The sequence below is a fragment of the Bacillus rossius genome (genome assembly GCF_032445375.1).
Source record: "Bacillus rossius redtenbacheri isolate Brsri chromosome 4 unlocalized genomic scaffold, Brsri_v3 Brsri_v3_scf4_1, whole genome shotgun sequence".
Classification (NCBI taxonomy): Eukaryota; Metazoa; Arthropoda; class Insecta; order Phasmatodea; family Bacillidae; genus Bacillus; species Bacillus rossius.
This window is the reverse complement of record NW_026962010.1, coordinates 24958446-24976927: the sequence shown is the minus strand read 5'-3', so window position 1 is coordinate 24976927 and position 18482 is coordinate 24958446. Positions and strand designations below refer to the sequence as shown.

General features: G+C 36.7%; 1 protein-coding gene across 2 annotated transcripts in view; it reads right to left on the bottom strand.

Annotated features, from left to right (window-relative positions):
- The window catches only part of LOC134541654 (sorting nexin-2), a 105554-nt gene that overhangs the window by 65088 nt on the left and 21984 nt on the right, over positions 1 to 18482 (bottom strand). For both annotated transcript variants that reach the window (XM_063385242.1, XM_063385244.1), the window contains 4 exons: positions 13445 to 13513; positions 11130 to 11376; positions 4851 to 5006; positions 2179 to 2300 (listed from right to left, as the gene is read on the bottom strand). In XM_063385242.1, coding sequence (XP_063241312.1) covers positions 2179 to 2300; positions 4851 to 5006; positions 11130 to 11376; positions 13445 to 13513 — 594 coding nt within the window. The remainder of the gene's footprint in view (positions 1 to 2178; positions 2301 to 4850; positions 5007 to 11129; positions 11377 to 13444; positions 13514 to 18482) is intronic.

The window sequence follows — 18482 nt, the reverse complement described above, 5'->3', positions numbered from 1 at the left end:
CCGAAAATTTATTTTCTCTTTACGGTTGTGAAGAACTGCAAGACTGGATGGATTTATTCTTTTCACCAAGTGAGATAATCAAGTTCTAGGTAATATATTAAAACGTAAGCATCTCTGACATTTTATTTTAGTGTGGTGCATATTTGTTTCTTGTCATTTCCATCATAATGAGATAATAAAGTTTTATTTTTACATTTCCCTCTTTTTATTTTTTTTCGCCCTGGTCCCTTGAAATATGTATAAACGAGGTTATATCGTCATTTTATTTGGATCATTATTTAGTTGTGCTTGAAAATAAAATTCTTCCTAACCGTACAAACCTCTTTTTTTACAATTAATTAATTGAGTTGATAATGTAAGGTATCTAAAGTTGGTTAAGTTATAACATTATTTACAATTTAAGTCATAAGACATCTTTGATTATTGGCAGTGTTTGAACACATGTTTCGTCAAACCATGCAAGGTTAAAAGGCCAAATTGTGCTAGAAATTCAAGGTAGCATACCTTGATGGTGATGAACATACTTTTTAACATTATATAAGCTGTATATAATGTTAATTTCTGCACAGAAAATGAAACACAACGCAATTACATTTTTAAAATCATAAACAACCTTTTTTTTCCTGAGTATATTACTCTGTTGAACATTGTCAGATAAAAATTAAGGAATCGGAATCGGATTCGAAGAATCGACCCTTTAATTTAAGAATCGAAAATGGAATCGGAATCGGTATATTTTAGGAATCGGCCCAACACTAAACCTAATCTAACCTAACCAACCCTTTCATTTCAGCTCCTATTCGCCTAATTTTCTACAAACTGCTTCTCTGCATATTGATCTAGAAAATTTTTGTCGACCGCAAAATACCATGAAATCCATTGCAATCTATTTTACGAAAAACATGAATTTTTTTTAAATGCTGTATTTCAAAATAGGTGGTATTACATATTTAAATACCAGTTATTCACGAGTTTTCATTGTTAACAGCTACCAGGTAATTTTTTTTTTAGTGTAGCATTATAATAAAAATAATTTTTGCTAATTTCATCAGAAATCTTAAACCATTTGTTTTTTTTCATATAATTTTGGTTTGTAACATCTAAGTCATAGATAAATACCGCAAGTAAGCTGCTACTGTATCCATGGTGTTAGATTATGACTATTGTTTTATACACCAGTGAAACTATGACGTTTAATTCTTTTAATGCCCATCTCAACAGAGTGTCCATGTTTTGTGATGTTGTAAACGTTTATTTTTTCCCCACTTCTAGTGCATGTGACGAAATGAATACAAATAAAATTTTGTTTTCAAGTTTGAAATGACAAATATGCTATGTTTTGAATCATCCATGCAATTTTCTGTTTCTGCTTAGCGAGACAGCAGTGAAGAAAAAACTTTTAATACTTGTTGCATGTTTAAACCATTGCTTATTGTTAATGTTTGATTATGAAGTCCCATTAAACATCAAAAAGGGTATTTATATTGCAAAAATGACAACCTCAAAAGTGAACGCTGGTATAAAAAACTAACGAGGTATGATATGTCCAATATTCGTTAGGAAAAGAATATTCGTTATTAAAAATAAGTATTCAAGGTATAATCAAATATGAATACAGTAGAACCCCTCATATCCGACCTAGTCTCCGTGGTTGGCGAGCCTGTTCAGACTTGAAAAAGTGACGCATCTACATGTCTTCGTGTCGCAAACTGTAAGTTCAGACATGATTGGTGTAGAATGTGCTCGTACTATAATCTTGTACTGTTCTATGTTTTTTAACGTAACGTAACGTATTATGGGCAAAAAAAGTGGAGGTACACTTCCGCAAAATTAAGTTTGGCAAAACTGAAACAAAAATACATTACTGAATTCTTTAAATAAGGTATGCTTACATTGTATTCATCTTATCATCTATAATTTAACAACAGTAAATGTTCGAAATGTATACAGCAACATTTTTACAAATAAAGTTGTATTACTGAACAAACTGTATAGCTGGGAAAGGCGTTTTTTTTTTTTGCTCCTACGGATATCCGACCTTTTGGCCGTTCCGACCATGGCCCGGTCCCGTCATGGTCGGATATGTGAGGTTCTACTGTAGTTTATTATTTGTATGTATTTAAAAATTTGAATATTCACACAGGCCTATTTACTACAAAAGCTATTTGTGATACTCACTGGGTCACTCTCGTCCATCTTGTACGTTATCTTGTTGACCGTCTCACCGACTTTGTTGAACAATCGCATCACTCCAGCACCGCTCAGGGCCGAAGTGTTCGTTGCTTTTGGGAGCTCCATTTCTGTTTATGATTAGGCTTCATTATTGCACATATACTGTACTTGCTAGCTTTCAATATGTTGTAAACTTTATAATTAACTTAAAAACACTACTGTCATTGTATTTAATCTTGTTAACTTGAGCCCACAGCACATGGACAGTATTCCTTACGTGATTGAATGCATGGAACCTTACTTGCAGCAAGTCACTAAAAATCAAAGCATCTAAGCTTTAGATAGTGTAATTTTTTTTTAAGTTTCAAACGGAGATAGAAGTGAAATAACATGTCTAAACTACGTATTGTGTACTCACCCAGATAGAAAGCTCAAGTCAAAACATAGCATACTTCGCTCAACATGTTTTTAAGAATTTAAATAAAACATTTTATTTAAAAAATGTAAGGTTCTCAGCATGCTCTCATGGCTTCTTTGTTTCACAAGGTGACAGATCATGCAAGGAAATCATTCTTGTGTGGTACAGCTAGATGCGAACCCAGCATTATAAATGATAAGTATTCCATTTGAGCTCTAAGTGAAAGAAACAGTCTCATATGCAGTGGGCATTAATTGAGCTAAGGACAGTGTTATATTTTCACTATAAGAGTTACTGAATATTCAAAGATTCATAACAAATGCAGAAACTAAGATTCCATTCCAAAAGGTAAGTCAGAATTAGAATATACAGGAAAGCACCAGTACAACGAACTTCAGTTAAACGAACACTTCACTTAACCGAACTCATTGTTTGGTCCCGCCAAAAACGTATATAATAACCTTGAATTTTATTTCATCTTAACGAATTTTACGACGGTCCGTTTTTTCCTGAAACAAAAATATTCACTTGAACGAACAACCTTGAGGCAATTTTTGAAAAAAATTACGATCCAAAAACTTGTACTTTATTTTTAATTTTCTTATTCAAACGTAACAGCGTGTACGTAAACAAAAATAACGGAACTAGTGTGTGTGCGCATGTACTGTCGAAATGAGTAGATTAATTCTCGTGTTTTGAAATAACAATGGAATGGTATTACGTCCGTTGTACGATACAACTAGTACATATTCTCGGACTTTTCGTTTTTTTGGCTACTTACATCACGATAATTTTTGTACGGTACTTTGGCTAACCTTTGTTGTTTTAATTTATTTTTTGAAGTCATTTTTTTCACCATAGTGTTTTTGTCGTGTCTACAAACGTGAAATTTTTTTTCCTTTTTTCAATAGTGTTGTGATCTTCGATCTTCAGTGCCGGTTGTAGAAATGAAGCGTGTGACAGAACAAAAGTGTATCTGGGGTAGAAAAAAAAGAACGCAATTCTTCAAAACTTTCGACCTAAGACCTAACTATTCAAAAGAATGGCCATGCTTGTTGTCTTCAAATGTTTTGGAACACCACACGTTTTGTAATGTATGTACGTGTGACTTTTCTATTGCACGTGGTGGAAGGGATGACTGTAGAGGGCACATTGAATTAAAGAAACATGCGGAACATTTTATAGTCATGACGAGCAATAAATCCATATTGTAGTTTTTTCGCTACATCTGAAGAAAGGAAAGTAACGAACGCATAGTTATTGTTTACAAGTTCTTTTGTTTGTCTTCTGTTGTTTGTTTATCAGACAGTTCTTATCCAACCAGGATAAAAGAAGCAAATAAAAAGACAATTGTTCAAAAGTATAACTTTGAATACTTCGAATTGAAGGTTGAAAATTTCCTGTAAAATTATTGATATTTCTTACATATTCAGATGATTGTATTGTTTAATTAGTTTTTTTTCTTCGATTCATTAATTTTCATTGTATTCATAGGCCTACATTTTTCATTTTTTTTTTGCATATTATTGTCTGTTTTATCTTGGGTGTGTCATAATTCCTTAGGAAATATTTATTGAGCATGATTTACGCGTACCTTTTTCATATAATTGTCATTACTGATGGGTGTGATTTGAGGTTGGCAGCTCTGCCTACAATGTGTCTCCTGACCATAGACAAAGCATCAATGTGAACAGGTTCTTCAAGCGGCCATAGACTAATGACTGAAATACTGAACCTTAGTACACTTAAGGTGTTTCATGTGTTTATCGGTATACATATTTATAACAATGCTTATGTTTCAGTATAAAGAACTTCAGTATAACAAACTCAACTATTTTTTGGTCCCTTCATGTTCTTTATAGTGAAACTTTCCTGTATTCTCTTCTTGCAACAGCCTTGCTGGCTAGCACTAACTATCCCCCCCCCCCTTCCCCGCAGCAATACGACTGGCACTGGTTAAACTCACCTAAGAGCGACTTCATTAGGCACATACCTGCCTCGGTGCATCAACATTCAGCATGAAACACTTTTCTTGATGTAATTGCTAAACTTTAGTACACAACTTTACTGAATAACAAAAATCAGTGAGTGGTAATTATTATGGCTGGAAGTGTCAGTCTCTCACCCCCAAAACAAAACATCTTATGGCCTGCTATTCATGTACTTAAAGCAAAACAATAACTTGCTTGTTTATGTTTACTTTGCAACCTTCTTCCCCAGAGCAGCATCACAGGCAGGCAACATCCCTCGCAGCACCTACCTGCTTCCAGAAACTCCCGGAAGTCCGGGTCAATGCTCAGGATGGGATGAGCGGCAGTGCGGTTCAGGTACCGCTCCAAGGACGCACGTCGCTTCTCCACAAACTCCGCAGACGACCCTTGTTCTGCCTGGTTCGACATCTTGATCTTGGTCATGCCTGCGACACAAGAAATATTGTTGCAACTACTAAGGCATATGGTAGTTTCTTTTACTCTGAAATTGAACACTGGAAAACTTACCAAAAAATTTATCTCTCACTTAGAAATTCCAATTACCTGGCTTTATTTAGTTATGTGTTCAGAATGAGACAAAACTTTAACTGTACCATAAAACTAATTATTGTAATGTTTTTTCTTTAAATGAACATACTTTAAATTACATTTTGATTATTTTTAGAACAGTTATATACTGTTACAGATGTTGTCAAAATAATGCACAACTGCGTACAAACTCTACCAAATACCATAATAGATACCACTGGAAATTGATAGGGATAGGAGTTATTTCCCCTGCTAACAAACTTTCCTAGGTCTTACAAGGTAAAAAAAAAAAAAAAAAAATTCTTGCCAGGCACACAAATTACCCTCACACAATACTAGTGAAATAAATCACTCTCCCTTAAAATTGTAACATGTTCCTTGTCTTGAAGTATTAGTTGTATTTCTTTCTTGTTCATGCAGCCTGATTAAGATATGATGGCATCAAACATGCTTAAAAAACTTTAACAAGTTTTATAGAAACAAACACCACTGTGTAATAAGCTTAACTCCCCTTTCATTTTGCACAATATCTTTTATTTCACATCACCTTACATTTCCTATTCACTCGCCATTAACCCGCCATGCCACACACCACTACCAACACTCCCACTCTCAACTTCCGTACCTACAACCTCTCTACCAACCTTCCATTCCTACATGCAACACATCTTCCCTTCTTTAATGAATGATGTTCTAACTATAATTTATTGGTTAGAAGACAGTATTACAGCACCTCCTGCTATAAACTAAATTTGAATTCCTTCACAAATTAAGTCTCTCTCTCCTTTTCACTTCCCTACCACATTTGGTCCTCACTGTTGTCTTCCTTGGTTTACACGCTTGCATCTCTGTTTGGCCAACCCTTCCACTCTTCTTCCTCGTCTTCTTGCCCTGCTATACTACCTTCTTCATCCCCATCTGTGCTGTGTTGTTCCTGTTCTGCACACCGTTCGTTGTCCTGGTTTGACATCTTGTCCTCTTCCTGCTCTGCACACCATTCCTCTTCTTGTCTCTGGATACTCTGCCGTGCCCGCTGATGGTTATTTTCCTGCCCAAATATCTGAACATCTTCTGTGGAGTTGGATAGGTAAAAACTTGACCCATTTTTTTTGTTCTGACTCATTTTCTGCCATGTTATATCTCTTTTTCTCCTCTTGGCCTGCCTTCCCAACAACTTTTAAATAATGTTTATTTCTTCGGATCACCCTCCCACTTGAAGAGATAAGGTAGGATCTTGGGGTATCTGCTTCTGATACAATCACTCCATAACGTCGCAAATCTGTTATCCAAACCTTATTGTGTATTTGCATCGGAGGATGCATACATACTCGATGGTGTCTGTCAAAATTGGTCTTATGACAGCCTTTCACTTCTTGATGCATGGTAGCAAACTCCTGCCTATCCACCGTAAAGAACTTTTGTGACACTGGTAAGGTGTCTAAGCGATCTACCCATCAGGAGTTGAGCAGGGCTGTATTTGATCCCTGACAGTGGTGCATTTCGATAAGACAGCAATCCTAAGTATGGGTCTTCTGATCGATTATGTTTTTATCAATCTTGACTGCCGACTCCACTTGTCCATTGCTCTGTGCATGTTTAGGGCTACTTGTTATATGTGTAAAGCCATACAACTTAGCAAAATCCCTGAATTCTTGAGAGCTATACTGTGGTCCATTATCCGATCTCAGTTCTTTGGGGATTCCTTGTCGAGAGAAAGCAGCTTTACATCTTGATATTACTGTGGAAGATGAAATGTTAGGCATTTCATATATTTCTGGATATCTTGAATAATAATCTATCATGATAAGGTACGTTTTTCCCTTTCGTTCCGCTAAATCTGTACCAACAACTTCCCATGGTCCTTGGGGTAACGGAGAAGGCATAAGAGGTTCTGGTCTATTTGGTTTTTCCTTTATGCATGTTTGACAGCTGGAAGTAAATTGTTTAATGTCGTTTGTAATGCCCGGCCACCAAACCGTCGCTCTAGCTCTTTCAATGCATTTCTTGGTGCCCAGGTGTCCTAAGTGAATTCTTTTCAAAATCCCCTTCCTTAGCGATGTAGGTATCACTAGAGTAGTTCCCTTCATTAGTAAACCTCTGAAAGATAGTTCTCCTCGTACTGTCCAAAATGCTCGGCATGAAACTGGTACTTGTGTAGGTTTCTGAGGCCATCCGTCTTGCACAAGTTGTTTTAGCTCCTTGCATGTTGTATCTGAACCTTGTGCCAGCAACACCTCTTGAATCCTTGTGTCTGAAGCTGGGAAGCACACCATGAACTGAGATTCAAATTCTTCTATTTCCCCGATACTTAGGTCGTCCTTGTCTTCGGAACTGCCAACAGGGGACCGCGATAAGGCATCAGGAGTGTAAAAATGCTTCCCCGCCACATGTTGTATAGAAAAGGAATATCTCATTAGCCTCATTCTGTATCTCTGGAGCCTAGGTGGTGATTCGTCAACATTCTTCTTGTCGAAGATGGACACCACTGGCTGATGGTCGTCATAAGAAGTAAGTTCTTGCCGAGGATGTACATCTGGAATCTCTCACAAGCCCATGTAAGTGCTAGTGCCTCCTTTTCAATTTGTGCATGTTTATTTTCTATAGAGGACAGAGACCATGATGCATAGACTACTGGTTTCCAGTTACCGTTGTCATCAGGTTGTTCCAGAACTGCCCCCAGGCCAAATGAAGATGCATCTGCAGCTACACGAACCTGCTTATTAGGATTGTAATGCAAAAGCACTGGGGGACTGCACAAGAGTTTTTTTATATCGTGAAAAGACATTTCTTGTTGTTGTCCCCAGGAGAAAACATTATTGTCTTTTAATAGTTGACGCAGGGGCTCTGTGATGGAAGCCAGATTAGGTGCAAACTAACCGACAATTTGTCATGCCCAACAATCTTCTCACCTCCTTAGTGGATTGAGGATGTAACATCCCTTGAATTTCTTCAATTTTAGTTGGATCGGCCTCCATTCCCTTGTCAGACACAATGTGGCCCAGGAATTTAACCCTGCTTGTTACAAACACACATTTGTCATTCAATGTAATCCCAGCTGCTTCTATTTTCTTTAAGACTCTGTCCAAGTTCTCATAATGTTCCTGCTCATTTGATCCATAGACCAAGACGTCATCCATGTGACATATGACGCCTGGAGTATTCGCAAGAATGTGAGACATTTCCCAATAGTAAAACTCAGGTGCACTGATAATGCCGAATGGCAATCTGTTAAAACAGAACGGACCAAAAGGTGTAATAAATGTAGTGAGAAGTCTAGACCTTTTATCTAAGGGTACCTGCCAATATCCACAGTTTGCATCAAGTTTAGAAAATACAACTGCATTTTGAAGGCGAGCAAGGGATTCATCCACTGTAGGTAAAATTATGTGTTCGGTTCGAACTGAGTGATTGAGTGCTGACAAATCAACGCACAACCTGATTTGTCAGTTTGGTTAAGGAACAATTACAATTCCTGAACACCATGCTGTTGGGCACTCAACCGGGGAGATTATGCCCATCTTTAAGAGCCTATCTAATTCCTGTTTTAGTTTTGGTTGGAGTGGAATGGCCACTCTTCTGGAACATGGTATGCTCACTGGTTGTGCATTACTCTTCAACTTAATTTCATAGGGAACGTTCATCAAACCTACTCCCTGGAAAAATTTAGGGTATTTCTCTCTTGGGTCGAATTGGTTGACAAAGCTTACTTCCCCGATCCATTGCAGCATTCCCAAGGATTCAACTGCTGGCCTCCCTAGTAATGGTTCTTTCAAGTCTTTTACTATGTACACGTCTTGACCGACACTGTGCCCTCTCCAAGTTAGTGTGGTTCTCAATTTTCCTAATATATTTAGTTGTGTGCTGCAGGGACCAACCAATTTGGTATTTCCTGTTTGCTTCTCTAGCACTAACGCATCAGCCCCAATGAGCTTACTGAACGTTTCTGGTATCACTTTAACATCTGCCCCTGTGTCTATTTTAAAGACGACCTCTTTTTCCCCCACTTTAACTCTTGCTCTCCAGGGTGGGCTGGATTTCTCCTTAATGTTAACAGTGGCTAGGAACAAATCCTCTTCAGAGTTATTACTGTGAATTTCAGAAATCTGCTTAGGTTTGCCCCTTGTTTTGCATACCCTCATGAAGTGTCCCATTCTGCCACAGTTACAGCAAATCTCATTGATTGCAAGACATTTGTCCATATGTGCTTTTACATATGCACCACCACACCTGTAACATTCCCTTGTGCTCTGGAAATTTTGAGGTTATTCATAGTTTTTGGCTTTGAATACGTTTGTTTACTTTGTTGTATGTTGTTTCTATTGCTGATATTTGCACTAATTCTGTCAATATTTTCCTCTACAATTGTTTCCCTAGTAGATTTCTGAATTACTGCTTGCTGTTCCCGAACAGACTCAGACTGTCTCGCTTTTGTAACTGCACTATCCAATGTTAAATTTGCTTCTAATTGTAATGATTCTGATAACTTTTTGTCTTGGATTCCTACCACAAATCTATCACGCACTAATTCGTTATGCAATGATTTGTATTCACATTTTTCAGAAAGTGCATGTAAAGAGGTAATGAATGAGTCCACCAACTCATCCGGCATTTGTGAACGAAGGTTGAATTTAGCCCGTTCGTAAATCACAATTCTCCTCGGAATAAAATGTGACTCAAGTCGTTTCACGACCGTGTCGTATGATTTTGAATCCTCCTCCGAGAATGTGAAAGAATTAATTATTTCCTGAGCTTCTGGTCCCATTACATACACCAATGTACTGACCTGCATTTCGCCATTTTTCTCCGCCAATCCACTCACTAGGGATGTGCGAGTACCCGATATTTTCGGGTACGGTTCGAATCCACAATTACCCGAACCCGGAATCGTTGTACGTACATGGATTCTAACAGTATTACGAATATTCACAAAAGTTATAACTTAATTTAATACGGCTCAAGAATACAAGCAGTGAAAAATAAAATTAGGGTTCTATTACGTAAGTATTTATAATATGATGTATCAAAGAAAGATATGATAATTAAATAATTAACACAGTGACATTAAAAGAATTTTGAGAGCTTAAACTATAATTACGAATTTCGTCGTATAGCAAACTATAAACCAAAAACAATTACATACCTACAAGAAAAAAACATCTTGGCTATTTATTGGAGAAAAAAATTGTTTCGTTTGCTGAAACATTTATAAAACTGAGAACTGAGATTTCCCTTTGGCGTGCAGTTTATTACGATTGAGTTGGAGAATCGAATATGTTTTGGTTTTCATATTTTAAAAGTTAGAAAAAAGAGAACACACATTATTTTTTAAATTAATCAGTTATTTTTAATTATTCTGTGCTTAATATTCGGAATCGGATTCATATCTCAAATATTGCCAGGGATTCGAATCGGATTCAAACCGAACTGAAAATCAAGGATTCGCACATCCCTACCACTCACCAGTCGATATCTTTGAAATCTTTTGAACCACGTGGACCATTCTTCTGGTTTCCTACAGTTGAAGCTAGCAGGTGGAGAAAGAATGCACGTGGCTTCTGCCATTGTCTCTCGTATTACCGCACTTTTATACCCGTCTGTACACTTCCTTCACTTCTGCACTTTTATCTCACGGATCCCACTTCTGACACCATGTAATGAGCTTAACCCCCCTTCCATTTTGCACAATATCTTTTATTTCACATCACCTTACATTTCCTATTCACTCGCCATTTACCCGCCATGCCACACACCACTACCAACACTCCCACTCTCAACTTCCTTACCTACAACCTCTCTACCAACCTTCCATTCCTACATGCAACACACACTGCATCTTAGAATCCTCAAACTATAAAAGTGGCAGTAGGCAAAGAACTTGTCACAACGCCATTACAATATTTTACCAAACTCCTAACATGTATAAACTTATATGCAACCACCAACCCCTAGAACCAATACCCTGAAAATATTTTTACCCCCAAGAAAACTTCTGTACTGACTGCAATGCTACATGCCCCCACCTATGACGCTCTTCTCGGGGGCCGGGGGGATGATGCGTCCCGAGCGCAGGTACTTGTCCACCAGCTTGTCGTGCAGGCCCAGGAAGTCGCTGAAGCGACGCATCACCGTGAAGTTGCGTTTCTTGAAGATGGGCATGTTGGTGCGAGTGGCCACCTCGTAGGCCACGTACGCCCCCATGCCGTCGCCCACCTTCTGGGGCTTGGTCACGCTCACCTCCAGGAACTGGTCCCCGCTCTCCTTCTCCAGCTGCAACAGTCGCCACCGCCCAGACTGAGGCCATGTTTCCTGCCATCATTCTTTATCCACACAGATGCTCCACGAATAAGGCACTGCACACTTTGTCCAGATAAATGCTACTTGTTATATGCTATTTGTAACAAGCCTGGCAAATATTCACAGTTAAAACTTTTCCCGACTCTACATCATGGATACAAGTTCATTTTCTTTTTCACAATATAGGCAACTCACAAGTATTGCTACTTTATTCTCATTTTTAAAAATTTGCAGTTATGAACCAAAACTCCTACATGGCTGGTGAAGCTGAGCCTTCAGCGCAAAGTTCTGAACTGACGCACCATCTTCTCTGGACTGCTGCCGGAAGGAAACATGGGGAATATTGTTGAGTCAATGGCCCCTGGGTTTGCTAAGAGCTGCTTAAACTTCCTAGTAATTCTGGTGGATACTAAACAAAAAACAAATATCACTTTTTTCATTGCAGTGATTCATTGCTATCGCTGCACGTCATGTACACTTACTTGTGCAATGGTAAAAAGGTGGAGTAATTCTGGTGGATCCAGGTTTTAAAACAAATACTCTATGGTTTCTCCCAATCACTCTAGGCAAATACTGTGATATTATTATTATTATTATTATTATTATAGGTAGAGGCCTGAAAATTGTAAGATTGTGATTAAGACGAAAAATGTAGTGATGCTTAGAAGTTGAAATTTGATTTTCTAATTTTTTACGTGGATTCCTGCACAAATAGGATTATTTATTTTACTCAGTCAAAACATATCTAGAAAACTGTGTTATCATAGAGAAAAAATACATATAATAAAGAATGGTTGCAAATTTATTTTTGAAGGAAAAAAAGGGTAGTAATTTTACATTACCTCTAACAGTTTTAATTTTATTAGCAATCTCTACACTACCTGCCATTGAACATTTTTGTACTTCTCTCTACCTCAATTAACTTTCACTTTCAACTTTCATAGGCTGTCAATTACAGGAAGAGCTTAGTTGTAAAACTACACGATCTGCCTCTAAACTGCATCACTTCTGCCATGTTTGACTGCCTCCTGAACCGGTCAGGGCTTTGGAATACTTTGGACAAGAAAATGAGGCGGAGGGGGGGCTGAGTGTGCTAACAAGTTTCCACTTCTTTCCTCTCCTTTATCCGATGGCTGCTACTCCTTCGCACACACTGACTACCATCTATCGCCGCCACATTCTTTAGTTCTTTGTACGCTTGCTTTTTCAACAACTGATTTCATACTATGGGGCATAACAATTTTATTAAATCTGCCACTAGCTTTTTTAAAAGGGGGCATGTAAATCACTCATACTGACATTGACTTAAGTGGCACCAGAAATAAGCCGATGTAAAAGTGTTCACTATACTGTCTTTCGATGACTAAATTCAACTAGGACAGAATTTCTGTGTACCTTTATTTTTAAATACACTAAGATAAAACATTTAGGAATTAGAATTTCTGTGAAGTTATTTAAAAGCATTAGGTTATGGTTTAATTTATCTTTTAATAAATTTTATTAAATAAAAGCACACATAAATAAATAAAAATAACCTTGCTTTTTGCAGCAAATTTGGTAAAAAAAAAGTAACACCAAATTTAAGAAAAATAACTTCCCCTTTCACAGGTCTAAATATAAGCCAATGCTGATTCTCTCCCAAATTTCTATATGTTGAAGTATGCATCTATCACTAATAAAAAAAATATATATGCACTTATAAATTAGGTGCAACCATCAAAATGAACATTTAAATGCTCACCATTATCAAGAAGTGCAAACATGAATAAGTGACTTATTTCTAAAATTATTTTAATATTTTACTATTTTACATAGCTGCCACTCATACAATTTCCTAGAAATATGAGGAATAATTGTTTTTTTTCCATAACTTCTGATGTTTCTAAAATCATTAAGTATAGATTAACTTTTCAATGTTAAAACACTGCTTGCTTCTTACCAAAAACACTTGCTGCATCAGCCTAATTGAACAATGTTGTAATCACATGGCCTTGGAAATGTGTGCATGGAAAACAAAAACTACTTCAGTTTAGAAACTTACCTCTTCTAAATCTTTATGTTGTGCTGATGATGGATTGTCTATGGGTACATTTTCTAGCTGAGGACTTTCCTGAAAAAAGATTTCCCACAAGAAAAATATATTATCACAAATTTATACACTGCATTCAAATTTATTTCACAGTAACTAAAATAACAGCACCACATGCAATGTAGGTGGTGGTGTAACACAAATCTTGACTTTACAGATGGCACAATCAGAATAGCAGAAAATTACTTTAACCATAAAGAAAAGGAATTCAAAAGCTTCTATAAAAAAAATTCCAGAAACTCAAGGTATTAGCCCAAATTATTGAATGATTTCAACCAGCAATATAATAAATTTTTATGAAGTATGTGGTTTGCTAAGTGATTTTTAATATATTATTTTTTAAGAAACTTGTTTTTCTGATAGCATGGAAGATTATGTGAAGATTAAAAATTATTTTTGTAAATTAAATTTGGAATAAGTTTTTAGATTTGTTAATAAGTTTTTACAGTATAAGTTAATAAGAGCAACACTGAAAATTCAATTAAAAAAGGAAAACCTTGTGTAAAATATTTTGTAGCCCAAACCAGATTGTTATAAATATAATGACTTCATATCGATACATGTCCGCAGTTCACTTCTATTTTATCTTCTAAGCAATGGCGTATTTAAAATGTTTTGAGCTCTTATAGAATAGACCCAATTTTACCCTTCATGTTTTTTTTTTTTTAATTTTTTAATTTTTTGGCTTATTACGGAATTTAACGAAGAAATACTTTAAAAATATTAAAGAAACAATTTTATAAGTGTAACCCAGATATGGAAACCCAGAAAGTGACAAACACAAACAGGAAACAATTTTAACAATTCACTATTGGCCTGACTTTACAAATGGCAAATAACAAGTAGGAAGGGTCTGGCAATATTTTTCTACAGAACACAACATACAAAGCTGATCAGTGTGTTTGCAAATTGTGGGGCTTAAATTTAACGTGTGGCAGGGAATTAAACACAAGAAAATTTGTGTTGGAACATACGTACATAAATGAAACCAAACAGTTTGGTGGGCTTCAGGGGACTACTCCACTGGCGCGATTGCAGTAGTGACATTGAAACGCTCTAGTGGGAAGCAAGTGACGAGTCGGGCGCAGACGTTCAGAGTTAGTTGAATGCACTAGCAGCCTGAAGTCTGGCATACAGCCTAGTGGATGCTTGGTTGTGGTACCTTTACACATTTGAGCCTATGAGAGTAAAAGTGGTGTAAGTAATTTTTTTTTAAGTTCTTTTTGTGTGTTGCTATGGATTCCTTAAAGGTCATTCCATCATATGGAACACTGGTGTAAATCAAAATTACACTCTTACGGCTATTTAAAAGGCAATGAAATAATACTGAAACTGAAACAGCTGATATTGTTACAAGCCAAAGGGGGGTGAGTTTGACTTACTTCACTGTTCTATGAGAGCATTTTTTTTTGTCTGACTTACTTCACAATTCCATGAGAGTTGTTTGTTTTCTGTGCATTGTGAATGATTGTGGTCAGTGGTTATGAAAGTGATTTATCTGTTGAAATATAATCACAACATTTGTGCTGCTTTTTAAGATGAGTATAAGTGACTAGTTTGTCTGAACCCTCCATTCTACAGTATTCTGGATCAGAGAACTTACCATTAGGAGAATCAGGTAAGAATAAACACAACCTTAACTGTGTATGTTTCTATTGCATTATATTTTGCAAATACCTATAATTTGTTAAATTAATGGTTCTTTTGAATTTGGTTAGTAATTAATAGCCAATATTAATATATATTTAATTGGGATAGTTAATAATAAAGTAATATATCTACCTAAAATCTAAAAAGAAAGATTTTTACTAGGTTAGATGGCCCTAGGCTTATAATAAGCCTACTAATATTATTAGTTTTAAATTGTAGTATTGGGTTTAGTTTTGATTTATTCTTTCAGATATAAAACATTTCCTTCAAACCTGTCTACCTGCTAATAAATGTGTACGCCTTTCTAATGATATTACAATATTATCTATCTCTAAATTTCAGATAATCGACATGATGACGCAACTGTGATTGAGAGAACACGTTAAAGGAAGAAAAATCCTAACAAAAAGAAACAACGCAAAACGAGACGGAACTCTGGTAAGACCTATGTTACTAGTAAGGGTAAACTTGTTCCTGAAAAGACATTTTCTAATCCATCTAGCAACTGCAGGTGGAAGTGCAGTATTAATGTAACTGAAGAGCAGAGAAAGATGCTGTTTGATAAATTTTATAGCATGGGAAGTTTTCAAACCCAAAATGCGTACATTTCTGGACTCTGCAAACAAAGTATACCAAAAGTAGGGGAGACAGGGGAGCATTGACCATGTTTCTTCATCATAATTTTTTTAATTTTTATTTCTTGATACAAAAATATCTAAACCATCACAAACAAAACATTGATTCAATCCCTTTGCAATGAATATGAATTAAAAGCTTAAATCTTTATAGATAATCTTCAAGATAGAATTAAAAAAATAATAAACCTGTATGGTCAAGCCTCCTTATATATGGGAGGCTTGATCCATAGTGTGGGAGGTTTGACCCGGGTTGGTAACTACTTCAAACTAGGTTAAAAAAAATTAAATAAAACATGAGACATAAGGCATACGCAAACTATGTTTTAGGCCTATACGTATATGAATATTCATAATCAGAAACACTTCTCATCTGCATTAGAAAACACAAAAAATCAAAATCAAACGTAATTTTAAGAGCCACTCGCTCCGTACCACCACATGACAAAGGAGCAGGAAGCTTAGCAACTATGTCACATTTGGATACAACTGATCGATCTTCTTTTTCTGGATAACTGAAATGTCCAGGGTCTTTTTTTCGTAAGAATACAACTTCATATTCACCATTCTTTACCAGTTCAGCAGAAATCAACCCAGCAAAATGAGCTGTGGTTTTCTTTCCGGAAAATTTAACAAGGACGAAATCGCCAACACTAGGCCTAACACTGAGTTCTGTTTGCCATTCTAACTCTTCGAAACTCTCAAAATTGTTGTCTTCATCACAGTAGTCAGTATCCATAATTTCTAGCTCATCACTGTCACTTATTGTCGAAAACTTCAATTTCTTTTGCATGTGATTTCCCTTACTCTTTGCACTTTCCTTAATTTCTTTAGGCCTCTTTAATTTATTTTTTTCTAATTTCTGTTTTTGCTCTTCTTCAATCTGGTTTTTAACTAGCGGGTTAGTTAAAATTAGTCTTTCTGGGTTTTCGACCCCTACCCTGTTTTCTAGGGCCTGCTTTAGGAAATGGTCTAACAACCTCTGGGATAACAACTTCTAAGCCTAGCTGTTTTACTAGATCCATACCTGTACTACATCCAGGTAATGGGGATGTGGTTGAAGCTGGTGGAATACAAGGTGGGTCTGTTATAACATCAGGCCTATGCTCAGCAGGCATAGTAATTGGAATGGTGGGGTCTGGACGGTCAGTTACATAGCTTCCCAGAAAATCATCATTGGTGAAGACATCCAAATTAAATGGATATATTCCTGTTTTAGAGATGCCTTTAGTAATATTGTAAGGGGTTGTAGCTTTTGGGAGAGCTTTGCCTACAATTTCAGGAATATCGTAAATGGTTATTGGCTTACCAGGATTATTTACCATGAAATCGTCACATGCTTGATTGATGAAATGTTTGAAAGGCCCAAACACTCCTCGGTCGAGAGGCTGGATCTTGTGGCTTGTGTGTGGTGGTACGGTTAGGAGTATGATTCCATTGTCCTTGCATTTCTGAATGCCTGCAGGTGTTATATGAGAATCATGATTATCGAGAATAGCAAGGACTGGCATTTCTTTGGTGCACTTTACAAATTTAATGAAGTGATCCCAAAATAATTCAAAGTTCCCTCCAGTCATCCAACCACTCGGATAAGCTACTGCCTTCGACCCTGGTGGTGCGCCCTTGGTCATGGTGTCCGACTCGAACACGTGGGAAGACGAAAAATGGAGGCACTGAACAACCAATAGCTGATACAGCACAGCATACAGAAACAACAGTACCCCTCTCGCCAGATGTAACTTTTGAAACTTCTTTCATACCTTTTTCTGCAATCACTTTACCAGGTACATGTACTGTAGTAATGCCCGTTTCATCTATGTTAAAAATAGATTGGGGTTCGAATTTATGTTTTGTCATGACGTCCTTTAAGTTATTGAAAGATTCTCCCACAGTCGCTCTGTTGAAAGCTGTAGCTCTACTTAGGCTTGTCGATCTAGGTGTGCGCAAAGATAAACTTTGATGACGGTGCATGAAGCCTCGAACCCAATCATATGAAGCCTTTCTTAAAACACTCCAATTTTCAGGCATATTTATGTTATTTGCCTTCCCAAATTCAAAAACAAAACCTTTGATTGTCTTCTGGCTCAATCCATAATGCAGTTTGGCTGCCATTTTCAAGTACATAGCCAATAGGTTCTCTAACTCATCACTGAACACTTGGCCACTATTATAATTTGGCACATATGAAACACTGGCCTTATTTTCGGCTGCTATGTACTTCTTAACATACCGCTCGAGTGTTTTCCTGTCTATGTTATAATCTTCAGCAGTATTTCGAACACTTTGACCACTCTCCACGACACAAAGCACGGCTGCTCGCATATGCTCTGATGTATGTTTTTTCCTCTTCTTTCCATTTTCTTTTGGTTTCCAGAAGAACGGCATTCTGAAACAATTCATAAAATAAAATACATTGTAGGCCTACAGAATCAATAACTCAAAGATTTTCACTAGCAACATATAATCATGATGACACTCATCAGGAAATGTGTGATAAATTATTAAAGTTATTTTTAATTTAATTTAAATCAACCTTCAATAAACATAGGGCCATAAAAATGTAATATGGGAGGTATGACCACATGGTCAAACCTCCCTGTTGTGAGGTGGGCCAAGCCTCCCGACAGGATCATTCCTACTTTGTCTTGTTCTGAGCTCTCTGGGTTTGAGGTTATGAGACACTTTTACATACTATTTTGAAGGTT